The 20,356-nt window shown below is 37.5% G+C and overlaps 1 protein-coding gene across 3 annotated transcripts in view; it reads left to right on the top strand.

Annotated features, from left to right (window-relative positions):
* The window catches only part of PCCA (propionyl-CoA carboxylase subunit alpha), a 403,499-nt gene that overhangs the window by 151,483 nt on the left and 231,660 nt on the right, over window positions 1-20,356 (top strand). For all 3 annotated transcript variants that reach the window (XM_045869658.2, XM_045869657.2, XM_064585924.1), the window contains 2 exons: window positions 7,080-7,174; window positions 12,372-12,522. In XM_045869658.2, coding sequence (XP_045725614.1) covers window positions 7,080-7,174; window positions 12,372-12,522 — 246 coding nt within the window. The remainder of the gene's footprint in view (window positions 1-7,079; window positions 7,175-12,371; window positions 12,523-20,356) is intronic.

The following is a 20,356-nucleotide window of genomic DNA, read 5'->3' as shown; positions in this document are numbered from 1 at the left end:
CTCAAAGTTCTTATGCATGCATGTAGGGCTGTATAGCCACCATCCAGATCTGTGTATAGCACATTTCTGTGACATCAGAAGACTTCTTCATACAACTTCCCAGTCAGTCCCTCCACTTGGCCTCCTGTTCTGACCTCTAACACTACAGAGTATTTCTGCCTGTTCTTAAACTTATATAAATGAAATCATACAATATATTTTGGTTATATCTGGCTTCTTTCATACAACATCATGTCTTTGAGATTGTTCCGTGAGGCTGTGTGTTACTATTAACTCTAAAAAATTGCTCTGTGATATTTCATTGTTTGAATAACCTGCAATTTATCCATTTTCCTGTTGGTGGATCTTCAGGTTGTTTCCAGCTTTTTGATACTATGAATAAATTGCTATGACTTTTTATGGACATATACATTCTTGCAGATATACTGAGGAGAAGTATTACTGGATTACATGGTAATGTTATGTATAGGTCTAGTAAATACTGTAGTTTGTGTGTGTGTGTGTGTGTGTATTTTTTTAAAGTAAGCTTCATGCCCAACATGGGGCTGGAACTCATGACCCTGAGATCAAGAGACATGCTCCACTGACTGAGCCAGCCAGGTGTCCCCGTGCTTTATGTGTTTTGGATATTAACCCCTTATTAAATATCTCATTTGCAAAATCTCCTCCCATTCAGTTAGGTTGCCTTTTTTCTTGTTGATGGTTTCCTTTGCTGTGCAAAAGCTTTTTATTTTGGTGTAGTCCCAATAGTGTATTTTTGCTTTTGTTTCCCTTGCCTTCGGGGACATAGCTAGAAAAATGTTGCTGTGGCTGATGCCAGAGAAATTACTGCCTGTGTTCTCTTCTAGGATTTTTATGGTTTTAGGACTCACATTCAGGCCGTTTAATTCATTTGGAGTTTATTTTTGTGTATGGTGTTAAAAAGTGGTCCAGTTTCATTCTTTTACATGTAACTGTCCAGTTTTTCCAGCACCATTAACTGAAGAGACCGTCTTTTTCCCATTGTATAATCTTGTCTCCTTTGTCATAGATTACTTGCCCATAAAATCATGGGTTTATTTCTGGGCACTCCATCTGTTCTATTGATGTATGTGTCTGTTTTTGTGCCAGTACCATACTGTTTTGATTACTATAGCTTTGTAGTATATCTTGAAATCTGGGATTGCGATACCTTCTGCTTTGTTGTTCTTAAAATTGCTTTGGCTATTCGGAGTCTTTTGTGATTCCATACAAATTTTAGGATTATTAGTTTTAGGTCTGTGAAGAATGCTGTTGGTATTTTGGTAGGGATTGCATTAAATCTGTAGATGGCTTTGAGTACTATGGATATCTTAACAATATTCTTTCAGTCCATGAGCATGGAATAGCTTTATATTTGTGTCATCTTCAGTTTCTTTCATTAGTGTTTTATAGTTTCCCGAGTACAGGTCTTTCATCTCCTTGGTTAATTTTGTTCCTTGATACTTTATTCTTTTTAGTGCAATTGTAACTGGAATTGTTTTCTCAATTTCTCTTTCTGCTACTTCATTCTTGTATGGAAATGTGGCTGATTTCTAGATACTAATTTTGTGTCCTGCAACTTTACTGAATAAATTCATTACCACTAATAGTTGCTTTGTGGAGTCTTCAGGGTTTTCTGTGTGTAGTATCATGTCATCTGCAAATAGTGACAGTTTTAACTTCTTCCTTACCAGTTGGGATGCCTTTTATTTCTTGTCTGATTGCTGTGGCCAGGACTTCCAGGATTTTGTGAATAAAAGTGTCAAGACTGGGTATCCTTACGTTGTTTTTGATTTTAGAGAAAAGCTCTCAGTTTTTTACCACTGAGTATGATGTTACTTGCAGGTTTTTCACATGTAGCCTTTATTATGTTGAGGTATGTTCTCTCTAAGCCCACTTTAAGAGTTTTTATCATGAATGGATGCTGAATTTTGTCAAATGCGTTTTCTATATCTATTGAGATGATCATGTGATTTTCTCCTTCATTTTGTTAATGTGGTGTATCACGTTGATTTGTGAATATTGAACCATCCTTGCATCCCTGACATAAATTCCACATGACCGTGGTGGTGAATGATTCTTTTAATGTCTTATTGAATGTGGGGGCCGACTTTGGATATGGTCTAGCACAGCCCATTGACCAGCCCCCCCAGTGATCATGTCCTTCTGTAAGTAGAATATAAACATCTGCCAAGACCAGAATCTCGCCTTCAAACTTGGCCCAGCTATGGGTGAGACTTCTTGTATATGGTTCCTTAAAAGCAGTTTTTCTGATGCAAAGACCTCTGTATTTGAAGACAGTGTGACACCTGCTTATCAAACTTACAGCGATGAGAAAAGGATATGACACTGCAATAAATACCCCAACCAACAAGGTAAAGGAAGAAAACAGGAGGCACATACTAGTCATTGGCTCTTACTTTGTATTGGAAAACCACCATTTGAAGCTGAGAATCTCCTAGGAGTTTGGTTTTTGTTTTTGTTTGCTGTAATTCTTGGTGAGAGATGATGGCAGCTTGGGCCAGGGTGTTGGTAGAGGAGGTGGTGAGATGTGACTGAATTCTCGATACTCTGTGAAGGTAGACCAGATTTTCTAAGAGATCAGATGTGATGTATAAGAAAAAGTATAAGGCATCAAAGATGGCTTTAGGGTTTGGGCCTGAGGAATTAGAAGACTAGGACTATCTTTTACTGTGGTGGGAAAAACTGAGAGGTGCATGTTTTGGGGAGGAGATCAGGGTGTGATTTTGGAGAAACAAGGTTGAGATATCAAAGTGTAGGTGTTGAGTAGACTGTTGGATATTTAAGTCTGTAACCTAGGGGAGATACCTGGGCTATCCTTCCTGTAAGGTTATAGAGGCAAAATTAATTTTCCCCTTCTCTGTATTCCTCTTCTGTTACATATTTGTTAGATGACCATTGATTTTATCTTGAGTTGTCTGACTTTTCAAATAGACCAAGAAGTACTTGAAGGCAGTTAGTAGGTCTTATTCATTTGTTGGTTCCAGCAACTAGGCCATTGTCTTTCACATTACTAACACTCAATAAGTGTTAGATTGTATTAAGTAATTAGAGATCTACATCAGCTTGTAGTTTATTTTCATTAGCCGTGCCATATAATGTAGGTGATAATTTTATTTTTTATTTTTTTAAAGATTTTATTTATTTATCCGACAGAGAGAGACACAGCGAGAGAGGGAACACAAGCAGGGGGCGTGGGAGAGGGAGAAGCAGGCTTCCCGCCGAGCAGGGAGCCCGATGCCGGGCTTGATCCCAGGACTCCGGGACCATGACCTGAGCCGAAGGCAGACACTTAACGACTGAACCACCCAGGCGCCCCCTAGGTGATAATTTTAAACATAGGTGAAAGTGTCTCCTAGTAACTTAAATAGGTAACACAGATATTTGCCATATCTGATCTATGTTTTTTAAAAATTATTTTTCTCAGTTTGCATGTATTTAATTATTTATATGAGGTAATTTGTGCACACAAAAAAGGACATCCAATGAAAAGTGAGCATTCCTTTCACCCCGTCTCCAAGTCCTTGTCGCCAAGCCCCCTGGTTTCTGTCCCTAGAAGCAGGCACCGTTACATCCTGCTGTATCCTATTGTGAAGTATATATGTGTATCACTTATTATTTTTACACAGGGGCTATCGCCTACTGTGTCCTTTCTTACGCCGAATCTCCACTGCTGGTGGCAGTGGCACCACTCTGAGTGGTGGAAACCTGTGTTTCTCAACCTGGGCACAACTGGCACTTCGTGAGTTGGATCCACGGATGCTGAATGGCTTGCATTATATGGACACTCTGTTATCATGACGCTTTTTTCAGTAAGCAGTGTATTTGGGAGATTTTCCACATGGAGTACCTGCACATTGGTAAAAGGCTATATTAAAAGTAAAAGAAAATAAAACTTATGATGGGGGGTATCTGACTGGCTCAGTCAGTGGAGCATGCAACTCTTGATCTCTAGGTTGTGAGTTCAAGCCCCAACATAGGGTATAGAGATTACTTAAACAATAAAATCTTGGGGCACCTGGTGGCTCAGTCAGTTAAGCATCTGCCTTTGGCTCAGGTCGTGATCCCAGGGTCCTGGGATTGAGCCCCACATTGGGCTCCCTGCACAGCGGGGAGTCTGCTTCTCCCTCTCCCACTCCCCCTGCTTGTGTTCCTTCTCTCGCTGTGTCTCTCTCAGTCAAATAAATAAATAAAATCTTTAAAAAATAATAAAAAATAAAATCTTAAAAACAAAACACAACTCATGAGGGATTTAAGGATTAACTTCCCTTACAGGCACTCTTTATATTGTCTGGTCACTTAGTCTCTATTTAGTGGAATAAATCATTGTCAAATTTTTTTTGTTGAGGGATGCCTAGGTGGCTCAGTCAGTTAAGCAGCCGATTCTTTTTTTATTTTTTATTTAAAAAAAATTTATGAGAGAACATGAGCAGGGAAAGGGGCAGAGGGAGAGGGATAAGCAGACTCTCCACTGAGCGTGGAACCTGTTGGGGTGCGGGGCTCAATCCCAGGACTCTGAGATCATGACCTGAGCTAAAGTCAGATGTTTGACTGAGCCACCCAGGCGCCCCACACAGCTAACTTTTTATTTCCGTTCAGGTCATGATCTTAGGGTTCTGGGTTCAAACCCTGGGTTGGGCTCCGTGCTCAGCAGGAAGTCGGCTTGAGGATTCTTTCTCTCCCTCTCCCTCTCACACTGCCCCTCCAATTGCGTTCTCTCTCTCTCTCTCTCAAATAAATGAATCTTTAAAAATACTATTTTTGTTCAATGCTTAGGAAAAAACAAAACTTTTTTTTTCCTTTTTTTGAGAGAGAGAGAGAGAGCGAGCGCATGATCATGCTTTCAAGGGCCTGGGCAGTGTGAGAGAGAGAATCTTAAGCAGGCCCTGCAGCCACTGGGGGCTCAATCTCACAACCCTGGGATCATGACCCAAGCCAAAATCAAGTTGGTCGCTTAACCAACTGAGCCACCCAGACACCTCCATGCCAAGATTTTTTAAAAAGAATTAGGAGACTACACAGACTTTAGGGGAAAACAAATGTAATTCTATATATGAATCTAATATTTTACAGTTAGAAATATTTCTGAGAATTCTTGGTTATCATGGCTTTATTTCATGAAGTGAAGCAGACTACACAGTCTGCTTTCACATTCTTGTCAACTAGGATGAAATGAAGTAGCATAAATTTAGTGTTAAAGTATTTTTTAGTGTTACAGTATTTTTTAGACTGTACTTCATGCAGCCACCTTTGAGACTTAAAAATAAAATTCCAACTTCTCGGCATTTCATTACTGCAGTATTTTCCTTTGCTTGGAATCATTCTTGAGATTTAGATATGTTTTATTACTAAAAATTAAGTTTACATTCATATGTTAGCTACTCATTTTATAGTTTACTGTAACCATGATCTTTTTTTTTTTTAAGATTTTATTTATTTATTTGAGAGAGAGAGAATGAGAGAGAGCACATGAGAGGGGGGAGGGTCAGAGGGAGAAGCAGACTCCCTGCCGAGCAGGGAGCCCGATGCGGAACTCGATCCAGGGACTCCAGGATCATGACCTGAGCTGAAGGCAGTCGCTTAACCAACTGAGCCACCCAGGTGCCTGATCTTTTTTATTTTATATTTTTGGCACCATATAAAGTATTAAGATGATCGTATTTGCTGTTGATAATGCATAAGGGAAAAAGGTGACTTGCCCAAAGAAGTTGCATAGCAGTTTGGAGTAATAGGCAATAATTTTATTGCCTAGCCTTTTGGCTTCTAGAATAGCTTTTATTTCTGTGAACTTAATATACGCATTCAGTAATATGTAACTACTCCTCAATCATGAAAATAGATTAATCTGTTCCCAAAAGCAAACATTCTGTGCAAAAATATTCACCAAGAGCATGTTTTAGGGTTACCAGATTTAGCTGGTAAGATACATGTTAAATTTGAATTTCAGATAAACAGTATTTGTTTTTAAGTGGAAGTATGTCCCAATAAGTATTTGGAACCTATTTATTTATTTGTTTGTTTGTTTATTTATTTATTTATTTATTTTTAAAGATTTTATTTATTTGAGAGAGAGAGAATGAGAGAGAAAGCACACGAGAGGGGGGAGGGTCAAAGGGAGAAGCAGACTCCCTGACAAGCAGGGAGCCTGATGCGGGACTCGATCCACGGACTCCAGGATCATGACCTGAGCCGAAGGCAGTCGCTTAACCAACTGAGCCACCCAGGCGCCCCTGGAACCTATTTTTATTAAGATTTTTTGTTGTTTATTTGAAATTCAAATTCACGGGTGTCAGGGTGGCTCAGTTGGTTAAGCGTCTGACTCTTGGTTTCAGCTCAGGTCAGGATCTCAGGGTCGTGAGATTGAACCCTGCATCTGGCTCTGTGCTCAGTGGGGAGATTCTCCTTCCCTCTGCCCTGCCCCCCACTATGTGTGTGTACTCTCTAAAAATAAATAAGTCTTTGAAATTCATATTCATCTGGGTGTCCTGTTATTTTATCTGGCAACTCCAGCTTATTTCTCAGTATTACAAATGGGAAAAATCATAATGTGTTACATGTTAATCCCAGACCTTTTATCAGTTTCTCTAACAAAAATAAAGCACAGTAGAAGCATCCGTATATAAGTAACAGAGTAATATTGGATGTAAATAGCATTTCCTGATCAACAGACATGTAATTATGTTAAAAACAAACAGATGTTTGTAATAACACGGTTTTCCTGAAGCACCACTGATGTCTAGAATGTATATTTCCTTTATTGACACTCAATGTCCTTCACAAAATTTGTATAATTGATGTTATATGCCAGTGCACTGGGTGAAATATGATGTGTGAATTTTTTCCTCAAGTCTTTTTAAAACATTTTAGTGAGTTTCAGGGTTGTAAATAAAGTTTTCCTCTATTAACATTAACCAAAAGAGGAACATAATTGAGAGGTACGTGTGTTCTGGGAGCTTCGAGTGGTAAAAACCAGGGGGTGTTGCATGGTGGAAATGTTACTTGGGCACATACTCTATAGGTATGGCTGTATAATTTTTCAAGTGGTATTGCTCTGTCAGGTTTTAGGTGACAAACATGGGAATGCATTGTGGCTCAATGAAAGAGAGTGCTCAATTCAGCGAAGAAATCAGAAAGTGGTGGAGGAAGCACCAAGGTAAGAGTTTTTCATAATGAATATTCGTAATAGACTGATTTTGTTTAGCATATTTCTTTCCCATTATTGGCTAAAATTGCTTCAGTAGCAATTCGGTGGAATCGTCATGGTAGAATCTATTAGTGTATATTTTTATAGTTAAGAATTTGCCACTTGATCTCATCCTCAGTACTTCAGTGCATGACATGTGAGAATACTTGGGAAAAAAAGGTGGGGTTTTGCTAGAGGAGAGAGTTTGGTGGATAGCCAACCCTGACTTCCATGAGCTTCTAGGTAATAGAGACCTTGCTGGTGTTTCTGGTCTTACATAATGTCTAGGGATACATGCCTTCTAGGATCTTCTGTTGGTGAAGTTTTCATAAAGTTGACCCTGACGTTTTGAATTTATCCTACCATCAAAAGGCTTCTGGAGCACAGTTTTTCAAAATTCCTTGATTTGCAATCCCTATCAAAATACCGGTAACTCTTTTCACAGAACTGGAACAAATAATCCTGAAATTCATATGGAACCAGAAAAGACCCCAAATAGCCAGGGGAATATTGAAAAAGAAAAGAAAAGCAAAGCTGGTGGCATCACAATTCCAGACTTCAAGCTCTATCACAAAGCTGTCATCATCAAGACAGTATTGTACTGGCACAAAAACAGACCACAGATCAATGGAACACAATAGAGAGCCCAGAAATGGACCCTCAACTCTGTGGTCAACTAATCTTTGACAAAGCAGGAAAGAATGTCCAATGGAAAAAAGACGGTCTCTTCAACAAATGGGTGTTGGGAAAATTGGATAGCCACATGCGGAAGAATGAAACTGGACCATTTCCTTATAACATATAAAAAAAATAGACTGAAAATGGATGAAAGACCTAAATGTGAGACAGGAATCCATCAAAATTCTTGAGGAGAACACAGGCAGCAACCTCTTCGACCCCAGCTGCAGCAACTTCTTCCTAGACACGTTTCCAAAGGCAAGGGAAACAAAGGCAAAAATGAACTATTGGGACTTCAAGAGAAAAAGCTTTTGCACAGCAAAGGAAACAGTCAACAAAACCAAAAGACAACCAACAGAATGGGAGAAGATATTTGCAAATGACATATCAGATAAAGGGCTAGTATCCAAAATCTATAAAGAACTTATCAAACTCAACATCCAGAGAACAAAGAATCCAATCAAGAAATGGGCAGAAGACATGAACAGACATTTTTCCAAAGAAGACATCCAAATGGCCAACAGACACATGAAAAGGTGCTCAATATCGCTCAGCATCAGGGAAATCCAAATCAAAACCTCAATGAGATACCACCTCACACCAGTCAGAATGGCTAAAATTAAGTTAGAAATCGACAGATGTTGGCGGGGATGCGGAGAAAGGGGAACCCTCCTACACTGTTGGTGGGAATGCAAGCTGGTGCAGCCACTCTGGAAAACAGTATGGAGGTTCCTCAAAAAGTTGAAAATAGAGCTACCATATGATCCAGCAATTGCACTACTGGGTATTTACCCTAGGTGATCCGAAGGGGCACTTGCACCCCAATGTTTATAGCAGCAGTGTCCACAATAGCTAAACTATGGAAAGAGCCGACATGTCCATCGATGGATGAATGGATAAAGAAGATGTGGTGTGTGTACACATGCACGCGCACACACGCGCACACACACACGACTATTATGCAGCCATCAAAAATGAAATCTTGCCATTTGCAACGATGTAGATGGAACTAGAGCGTATTATGCTAAGCAAAATAAGTCAATCAGAGAAAGACAATTAACATATGATCTCACTGATACGTGGAATTTAAGAAACAAGGCAGAGGATCATAGGGGAAGAGAGGAAAAAATGAAACAAGATGAAACCAGAGAGGGAGACAAACCGTAAGAGACGCTTAATCTCAGGAGACAAACTGAGGGTTGCTGGAGTGGAGGGGGGTGGGAGGGATGGGGGTGGCTGGGCGATGGACATTGGGGAGGGTATGTGTTGTGGTGAGCACTGTGTGTTGTGTAAGATTGATGAATCACAGACCTGTACCCCTGAAACAAATAATATATTGTATGTTCATAATAATAATAAAAAAAGTAATTCCTTGATTTATCAGAACTATTTTGGGCCCTTCTCCAAGCTACCTTTAGATGTGTTTAGTGTAGCAATTTCATGGAACTTCATTTCTAATTTGATGCTAGGTTGGTATTTGTATATATTCTAGTTGTCTCTGTGTCCTTAAAAATCCCCCAGTTGAGTGTACATCGTCATTTTTAATAATCAGGCAATAAGGAGTATAGCTAGTTGTAACTTAGTCATAACCAGTGTGCCTTGATATGTATGTATAGTTTCTTTAAAGAGGTGTGAATATGAGTGAATTTTTAATTACAGGATAATGGCACAAAGCAAGTCCTCCTTTAATTATATTAGGTTTTATTTTAATTTAATTTTATTTTTTAAAGATTTTATTTATTTATTTGAGAGAGAATGAGAGACAGAGAGCACGAGAGGGAAGAGGGCAGAGGGAGAAGCAGACCCCCCGCTGAGCAGGGAGCCCGATGCGGGACTTGATCCTGGGACTCCAGGATCATGACCTGAGCCGAAGGCAGTCGCTTAACCAACTGAGCCACCCAGGCGCCCTATATTAGGTTTTAAATATATAGTATAGCGTGGGAGTTTTAAGACGTGGTTTCCAAGTTTTTTGCCACTTCTCTTGTTGATGAGTGGAGGTAGGGATCTTTGTACCCTCCCCTTGATTCTGTGCTCTGAGAATAGACTGCACAGAAGTGATGCTGTGTGCAGGCCTAAGGAAACTTCCAGCTTCCATTTCCTGTCTCTTGGGACACTTACCTTAAAAACCAGCCACCATGCTGTGAAGAGCAGTCCACTGTGGCCTACATGGGCGTGACCCTATCTCATGGCCCAGCACCAGGATGAAAGAGAGAAGGAAGAAGAGGCAAAAGGAATGTTCTACCTGTATGTTTAAGGAAGGGCCCCAGAACCTACTAGTGCTGATTGCTTGGTAGTGATCTGAAGTTAGGGACTTTGCTGAAGTTGGGAAATGTCTTTTTTTAAATTAAATAACCATGTTCTCTGCTAAAATTTTAGTTGTGTGGAAGAAGGGTATAGGGTTGCTGGTAGAACAGTGATAGTCTCTGACATACCCACTTTTATAGTTTTGTGTTCTCTTCTTATTGCTTCCAATGTAATTAACTTTTTATTTAAAACCCATTCACATTTTACCTGGGATAAAAATCTTACACAGACTAGGAACCTTGAACTATTATTTTTGTTTCCTCTCTTTCTCTAGAAATACAAGTTTTTCATTTGAACTCATTTAATTGAGAGAAAAAGAGGAAAATTTAAAGCAGTAGGAACAAAAACAGCAAAAGACAAACCCCCAAATGAGAACTGGTCATTAATAGTGACTTGATAGGTATTTGTATATTATTATTTGTAAAATCTTAAATAAGTGGAATTTTCAGTTTTCAGTTTCTAGAAATTGAATTTACTACTCTGTTTTGAGTCCAATGATAAGGTTGCTTATAGCTCTGAGTGTTACTAACAGAGTTTATGACTAGAAAGGACAAGATCAGACAGTACAAAAATAGTTTCACTCCACTGTCTTTGAGATTCTCCAAATGTTATTATGTTAATTTTGGGTTTCTTTTTTTGTATTAATTTTGTCAACTAGTTAGCATTGAAATGTCATCTATGCCTATATCCATTAGGTTGAAGCAGAACTGTTTTATCCAATGATTAATCCTAACCACCAAAAGGGAGACATTAGGAGGTACACTTCCCCTCTGTGAAGTTCTCTTGCTTCCCCCTCCCCCATTCCAACCTGAAATCTGTTCAGGGTTCTAGATCTAACCAGCAGTTTATGAGAAATAGAAATGTAATGCGGATGTTAAAATGCCATGCAATTCTGGGGTTGAACCCAGATTGTGAGAAATGGGAGGAAAATGAGCAGATCCTTGTCTTAGAAAAAGGGGAAGAGAGCATTACAAGTTAAAAGAACTGTAAAGATGTAAAAATAAGTAAGTGAATGGAGTAGCTGGACCTTATATGAATTCTGATTCAAAGATATTACCTGAAAAAAATTGAAATAATCAGGGAGATTTGAATACTAACTGAATATTAAATGCTATTAAGTTCTTATTAATGTTTTAAGTGTGATTATGTTACAAATCTTACAGAAACAGATATGGAAGTTTCTATAGATGAAATGATATCTAATTTGGGATTTGATTTAAAATAAAATTTGTAGGAAAAAAAATGGGTAGGCCTGGTAGAAAAGTAGATGTGCACGGTATAGACAAGACTGGCTGTGTATTAATAATTGTTCCACATGGGAAACAGGTGCATAGAAGTTCATTTTGCTTTTCCATAATAAAAATTTTATAAAAATCACCTAAATCTTGATCCACAAATTTTAATCCATGGGACAAAAGTAGTCAGTGTTCTATTTCTTAGAACCTTTCTTAGATAGAAGCAAAATACATGAAAATACACAAATACTCTTTTTTTTTTAGGGTTTATTGAAAACATTTAAGCTTTATTTGCCTGCTGGAGGGTAACTTTGGTATTATGAAACAAAAGTTTTGAGGATTTATTAGATATACAGTTCTTTTTGTTTGTGGTAGTTAAATTTCACAGAGTCACTGTGAACACTGAATTAGCGAATACGCAGGGGAAGTAGAGTTAGGTTCTGTGAGCCTCTAGTCAGGACATTTTAATCAATACGTAGCCTTGATGAAAATATCCTGACTTAACCTTGTTTTATGTGTGTTTCTATCGAAAGCCACCTTACTTAATGCATGTTGTTGATTCATTAATATTGAACCCCTGGTCCTGGTCAGGACTTGCCTGAAGAAAGCTCATCCAGCACACATGTGTTCTCCCTAAGGCACATCTCCCAATTTTAGCTTAGGGAAGTTCTGAATGTATATGTTAAGTTTTACTGGTTGAAAACAACTAATTGTGCTAAAATTGATGGAAATTGCACTATAGTGTGGGAGGTTCACATGTTTAGTTTTATAAAAATCTGAAGCTGACTTGACAGAAAGCATGTATTATAAACATACATAAAGCATATGATATAAAAATCTTAAATTGATACAGATGATCACATTTGAGTAAACTTTAAGAACATTTTTATATGGTGCACGCAAAAGATGACTTTTGTTCAAAGTGTTGATTACTCTTTCTGTATTTGTAGCATTTTTCTGGATTCTAAGACTCGAAGAGCAATGGGAGAACAAGCTGTAGCTCTTGCCAAAGCAGTAAAGTATTCCTCTGCTGGAACCGTGGAATTCCTTGTGGACTCGAAGAAGAATTTTTATTTCTTGGAAATGAATACAAGACTCCAGGTAACTCTGTTTTTCATTCCTTACCGTGCCTCTATACTTTACCCTTCCTCTCCCACTCCTTTTTGTTTTTATGAAAGTCAAAAGTCCAACTTCATAAAGTGTTAAATAAAGGTTTCATTTTTATGCTTATACTAGGACATCTGTTGGGAATGACAGATAAGTATCAGGTTAATGTAATGGTCATTGTCTAGACCTTCTGCCTCATTACTGTTAACACTCCGTATTGGAAATTCCTCTTTGGTTCTTTTCGAACCTCTCTTGATGACTTGTCTTGGTTAGGGTTCATGTACTGTTAAGAGAACTGCTGTCAGATGTGATAAACAGAACGGGATTCAGGGCTTATAAAATTTTGAAGGGGATGGAGGAAGGAAGAGTACCTAGAGTAACTTTCAGGAATGACACTCATTTTCTTCTAGAGGAACTGCCCCCTCTGCCACTGGGATGAGGTTGAGAAGTCTAGCAGCTGTTGACTTAGGGACATGCTCCCTCTGTTCTAACCAAGGTCTCCGGAGGACTAGTGGCTTTCCTTCCTTCTTCCCCTTCTCCTTTTATTTAAGTTGTGTAAACTAAAACACACATACAGAAAAGTACATAAAACACCAATATATGGCTGAAAAAATTATTATAGCAAAAATCCATGTAAGCATCAAGTGGATCTACAAGTCCCAAAATGCCAGCCCTTCTTACCACCCACCCCCGCCGCCCCAACTTCTCCTCCTAAGTATTCCTCATCTGTCCTCCTAGAGCTGGTTACTGTTCTGACTGAATTCTAAAAGCTTGCTTGCATTTCTGTATTGTTTTCTTTTTAATTATGCACACCTAAGCAATATATAATTAATTGTACCTGTTTTTTAACTTTAATCAGTGGGATCATGTAATATGCAATTTTCTATACGTTGCTTCTTTTTTCAACATTATGCTTATAAGATCACACTATGGGGCTGGTTTTCATTTATTACGGCAGAATTTATGGTATCTAGATGCATTTGAAACCAGTATCGTAAATACTTGTAGAGTTTGTATAAATATTAACCTTAGTTGTTGTTGCCCAAAACTTACACTTGTCTTTGAGATCACTTTTTTATCCTATAATTTATTGGTGTGAATATCTTTAGGAGTGACAGAATTTTGCCTTTTAGAGATTGATTTGATTTTGATTAAAAATATGTCTTGGGGCGCCTGGGTGGCTCAGTCGTTAAGCGTCTGCCTTCAGCTCAGGTCATGATCCCAGGGTCCTGGGATCAAGCCCCACATTGGGCTCCCTGCTCGCCCGGGAGCCTGCTTCTCCCTCTCCCACTCCCCATGCTTGTGTTCCCTCTCTGGCTATCTCTCTCTCTGTCAAATAAATAATAAAAAAATCTTTAAAAAAAAATGTCTTTATAACAAATTATATCTAATTAGATAATTAGCTAGGAGATCATGTTTTTGATTAAAATGGAAACTTTATTATGCCATGATGAGAATACTAGTTTGTAATATAATTCTGAAGGCAGTTGAAAGTGTATTTTATTCCAGACAAAAGAGCTACTAGATTCTTTAGTTAGGGTATTTATCAGAATTTACACAACTAATAACCAGTGCTGTCTTTAGGACACTTTATTACTGTGTGTGTGTGTGTGTGTGTGTTTTGTTTGTTTCTGGCTCATTTATCTCAACCCATAAGCTTTTCTGAGTTTGTCTCATTGCTGGTTTTGGTATAAGACCTCTGGAAGTTGATACTTACATCAAGTAATGCTATGCAGTTGGTCAAAATCATTAGGTACTGAGGTGTACATTTTATATCTTGATGACTTGTCAGCAAGGTATGTTCTATACTCTCAAAAAAAGAGTGTAAATGAATTTAAAGAAAAAATTTCATGAAGAGATTCATTTTATTATATCTGATAGTACCTACTTTTATGCTATTTAATGTCACACTTGGATTCATTTGTGTCTCCCATTTAATGTTGTAATATTTCTTTACTGTGCATTTACTTCCAGTGACCATAATCCTGTCAGTTACCAGATAATTAATTTTGATTTTCTAGAAGCATCTGTGTGATGGGCGGATATTTGGTGGTAGAGGCTGTGACTGAAAGGGAACATGATTAAAGAACCTTGGATTTCATTGTATTCAGAAAGCCATTCTTATATATTTCAAAGACTTCTTTCTGATTTAAACAATTCAAATGTTCTTTTAATAGTAGAGTTTCTTTTTCAAATTTCTTTACTAACCTTAAATTATCATACTTAAGGCACATTTGCCAAATTCTTCATCTTCTAAGATATATGTTATCTCTAATTAGTGTTTCATTTTGAGCCTGGAGAGCTTTAATTGTCTGTGTTCTTTTTTTGTTTTTTCCTTTCTTGAAATATCTTGATTGAACTGTCACTTTTTCCAGCTTCAGAAGTTATACACTTTTTTCTGGTAACAGAAATGTGGATAGATAGCATCTTTACTTTGCTTGATTTTTTTTTTTTTTTTTAAGAGTGAAATTTGAAATAAATACAGTTTCTTCTTAAAGAGATGTAACACTGAGAAAGTGTTTGGTGCATAGATTCAATTGACTGGTTTTGGTCTCAGTCTGGTTAAAATTTATTTATCAGAATTATCTATGCTGTCCTTGTATATGTTTGTGTTCACAGTTGTTTTCTGTTTCTTAATGATAGTGCTTCTTCCTTAAAGGTTCCTTTTCACTGTGTCCTTCATCTTGCCTCAGAGTCCTCTTTCCTGCCAGTGCCATTCTTGATGTACTAGTTAGGAGAGACTTCTTTCTTTCTTGAGTATGCCATTCAGTTTGACCTCTATGTGCTTTTTATATGTTACTCCTTTTGCTTGAAATGGTCTCTTCATTTTCTGTAGTAGAAGCTCCCATACGTATCCACCCACACATATGTATCTGTAGATATATCACCTGTTTCCTTCTTTCTGTTTATGAAAGTTGGGTAGGGAGCTGGAGAAATACTCTACCAAAAACCATAATTTTGTTAAAATGCTATTTTAATTAACTAAATTATATGTGATTTTGCTTGAATAATGTTAGTTTCGTATTGAATGGTAAAACTAAGAATTGGCAATATTTTGTTAAAAAAAAAAAAAGAAAGAAAGAAAAGAAAAAATCCAAATGGTTCAGAAGAGTATATAACAGAAAAGTCACTCTCCATACCACGTTTTTATCACAACCATTTGATTTTCCTCTGGAGGCAACCTTTGTTTTACTTAACAATGTATCTTTGGTAATGTTCCATACCTAACTTAAAGCGTTATCTTCATTTTTATGATTTTTTAATACCCAGTTGTAGATGTAATCCTGTAATTTCACCAGTTTCCTATTGGTAGTTTCCCCAGTATTTTGCTATCGCAAATATTGACAATTATGAATGGTCCTTTATAGCATCACTTTGCATGTGTGGAAGTAGAATTTCTGGGGAAATATGAATTTTAGTAATCTAGTTAAGTATTATCAGTGTCTTTTACTCCTTAGTCCAAAGGATCTTTGACTTTTGGTCTTTTTCTGTTAGTGAAAAATAGTATATCATTTTCATTTTCCTTATTATGAGTGAGGTTGAATTTTTCTTCATAGGTTGATTAACATTTCATTTTCTTTGAATTGACCATTAGCCCCTTTGCCCTCTGGGTTTTCTTATTAAAGGTGTCCTTTATTTTTAAGCAATAAGCCATTTGTGATATCATGAAGAAGCAATGCTCCATGAATATTTTTCACATTGCTACAGAGTGAGGGCTTTCTAACCAAAGACTTTTGGCACAGAGATCGAAGGATAGCAACTTTAAGATAGAGAGTGCTGGAAAGTCTTACTTTTTTTCCTCAGAGCCATTTGTTGACATTCCCTTTCTCTCCTCAGAAAGATAGGTATATATTCCAGAGCCAAGTTTGTATGTGCTCGTCCCTCCCCCCCGCGGTAGAGGAAGGGCAGATAAGGCAGCAACTCTTACATAAGTTCTAAGTGTAATAGTTTTGGGCTTCCTTTCCTGTGCTGCTTACCCCTCTGCATGCACAGGGAAATCAGACCTTGATCACATTGCCCCATATGGAAATAAGGTGTGGGGAATAATGCTAAGATGTTCTGTAAGTAATTGGTTTCTTCTCCCATCCACAAACCATTTCCTGGTAAGATTATCAAATGTAGATTAAAAAAAAAAAAAAACAAACCCAGATGTGATTTATTTTTCCTTCACATGTTGCCTTTTTGACATTGTATATTGTTCTTTCTTTCTATTTAGAAATTTTTTGTTTTTAAATCTTACAGTTGAATTTTAAATCTCTTATCATTCCTGGTGTTAGAACATACTTAGGCTTTTCTTTCCTTTTTTTTTTTTTTAAGATTTTATTTATTTGACAGAGACACAGCGTGAGAGGGAACACAAGCAGGGGGAGTGGGAGAGGGAGAAGCAGGCTTCCCGCTGAGCAGAGAGCCCGATGCGGGGCTCGATCTCAGGACCCTGGGACCATGACCTGAGCCGAAGGCAGACGCTTAACGACTGAGCCACCCAGGCGCCCCTACTTAGGTTTTTACTACTAAAAAATTAAACATTTTTATTTCATGTTTTCTTTTAGTACTTATTTCATCATTCCTGGTGAAATTTCCATTCCATCTGGGATTTGATTTGATTTTTTTAATTTAAAAAATGGCTACCTGTCACAAACATTTTTGAATAATCATTCTTTTTTGTAGTAGTTAGAAGTCACCTTAATTATATCCTGAATTCTCATACGTATGCAGATGTTTATTTGACTGTTTTCTTTTTTTAACCTGTTTAATCATGTGCTAGTACCACACTATTTCAGATGTTATATCTCTGTATTATAACACAGTATCCAGCAGGACTATTCCTTTCTCATTACTCTTATTTTTCCATATGATGTTTTAGAATAAGCTTATTTCATTTATATTTAACCAAAGAAAAAGATATTAAAATGATGAAATTGCTGAAGTATTAGATAAATGTTTCTAATTTTCCAGAGATATTAATTCCTTAAAAGATGTTCTGAATAAGAAAAATGGTTATTGAAACCATTTATATTTTTATCATCCTATTTCTTCATACTCCAATTTGAGAGAATGTATTGTTTCCCTTTTACCAAAATGAATGGAAATTGGCATATTTATATTTAATCCTGCTGTCTTTTCCCCTAACTCTTCATTTTTACTATTTTTATTATTAATTTTGTATTATTGTAACATGACTTTTTTAAGGCACGGCTCTTCTAGTTCTTCCCATTTTGTATTTTAAATTGTTTTCATGGTCACCATCTGCAGCTTACCATAGCTTTGTGATTAATCAGTTCTTCATTTTGATTCATCTTATGGTTAGGTGGTTGTTCTGTTTCTTTTTAAAATCAAGAATTTATTTTTGAGAGGTATCCATGGATACTGTATCTTCTGAGTTCTTAGGTGGGTGATAAGTTTACCTTTATAATTGATAAATTTTCACCTGGATATAAAGTCATGGGGTTTAAAACAGCTGAATTAGCATGTTCCTGGCTTTTTGATCCAATAGCAACCCTTGAGTAACTACCAAAACCCACCAAAAAAGGAAAAAAACAAAACAAAACAGAAAAAGGAGAAATGAGAAATCACTTGGAAGAGGGAAGGCTCTTTAAACTGATATGTGTGGGGAACTCTAGCTTTGGGCAGGGAACAGCCAGGGCTGCTAGGGAGGGAAAGGGAGGAGGAAAGGTCTTGCTTGTCCTCTGCCTTTGTTTAGGGACAATTATTGCCTGCCTCTCACAGGGGAGCCTAGTATTGATGGCTCTGACCAATTTTAATTAATTTAGTTGATTCTTTTAATATTTTTTCTGACTTTTAAATCAATATATGTATATAGGTCTTTCTCAGTCTTCCATTTTCTTCTATCAGCTTCCCACCTTGCCACACCCACTGCACAAATGCACACTTCCCATCTTCCTACTGCCACTCTGTCATGATTTGGGTTAGCTCAGTATTTGGGATTTTATTATGATCACAGTGTGAACGCTATTCACAGCAGTCCTGTTGTCACCTAAGATTACTTTCACTTTCCTGCACCATTTTTTCTCTCCCACTAAAAATTATCTTTGCTTAGTTTTCAGTGTGCCTGTCACTGATTTATCCACAAATGTGTCCCATGTTTGAATATATTCAGGCACATTGAGTTTTCTGTCAATTTCGTCCTTTTGTAGAAATATTTGGTTTCTTTTAATCTTCTGTAGTCTATATTGGTTGCCGTCTCCGTTGTATTTTGGCTTTTTAGCTGAGATTTCCCTGCTTTGTCCTGAAGATTCTTTATGCTTCTCTTTTTTGGATCTTTTTTCTCCTAGATTTTTGTCATAAACCATTTTGTGGTTTATTCCCTTTTTTTCCTGGAATATGTCTTTAAGTAACTTCTTGAGAACAAGTGCCCAGGATCTACATTATATGAGAATTTACATGAGTGCAGATGACTCTGTATTAACTTATTGGGGAAAAAAAACCAATAGTTTTTCTCGTGGTATAATTTGCAGATTGCAGCATTCATCCATTTTATTTATTTATCTGTCTCTCTATTTACTTAGCTAGCTTTGGTTGAATCTTTTTTCTTTTTTTTTTTTTAAAAGATTTATTAGAGAGCGAGAACGTGTGAGCAGGAGGAGGGGCAGATGGAGAGGGGGACAGAGAATCTCAAGCAGAGAATCTCCCTGCTGAGCACAGAGCCTGACTTGGAGGGGGGAGGAGGACTTGATCCCAGGACCTTGAGATCATGACCTGAGCTGAAACCAGGAGTCAGACGCTCAACCAACTGAGTCACCCAGGCGCCACATTCATCCATTTTAAGTATACAAATGCAATAGACTGGATGTTTGTATCCCTCCCAAACTCATATGTTAAAACATAACTTCCAAGGTGATGGTATTTGGAGGTGGGGCTTTGGGGAGGTGATTAGATTATGAGGATGGATCCCTCACGAGTGGAATTTGTGACCTCATAAAAGATAGCCCAGAGAGAAACCTTACCCCTTCTGTTATGTGATTAGTGAGTGAGAAGACTGCCATCTATGAAGTAAAAGTGACTCCCACAAGACATTGAATTGGCTGGCACCTTGATCTTGGACTTCCCAGCCTGAGTACTGCAAGAAATAAATTTCTGTTTGTATGAGCCACCCATTCCATGTTATTCTGTTCCAGCAGCCCAGATGGGAGAAGACAATAAGTCAGTGAATTTTAGTAAATACAAAGTTGTGCTACTCCAGCAGAATTGCACAATAGAACATTTGCATCACCCCATGAAGATACTGTGCACATTAATAGTCCTTCCCTTTTTTACATCTCCACTCCCAGGCAACTGTTAATTTACTTTCTGTTTTGATAGTTTTTACATTGGCCTTTTCTGGACATTCTGTATGTATGAAATCAAACAGTATGTAGTCGTTCGTGTCTGACTTCTTAGCATAATGTTTTTGAGGTTTATTTATGCCGTAATGTGTTTCAGTAGTCCGTTCTTTTTTATTGCTGAATAGAATTGCATTGTGTGGATATCATATATCTTATCTGCTTACAAGTTGGTGAATATCTGAATTGTTGCCACTTTTTGACTGTTAGGAATAATGCTGCTGTGAAGATTTACATATAAGTCTTTGGACAAATTGTTTCATTTCTCTTGGATAGATACTTAGAGTGGAATTGTTGGTTGTGTGGTAAATTGTGAAACTGTCAAACTGTTTTCCCAATTGGTGTATCATTTTATGTTTCCATGAGTAATGTGTGAGAGTTCCAGTTTCTCCACATTTCTATATCCTCCTGAACGGGTCTTTTTTATTGCCTTTTAATGGTAGCCATTCTAGTGTATACGAAGTGCTATCTCATTATGGTTTTAATTT

This window comes from Mirounga angustirostris, unplaced genomic scaffold (genome assembly GCF_029215605.1).
Source record: "Mirounga angustirostris isolate CCGP_5_RB_7025 unplaced genomic scaffold, mMirAng1.0.hap1 SCAF_3, whole genome shotgun sequence".
NCBI classification, from domain to species: Eukaryota; Metazoa; Chordata; class Mammalia; order Carnivora; family Phocidae; genus Mirounga; species Mirounga angustirostris.
This window is presented reverse-complemented; position numbering and strand designations above follow the sequence as displayed.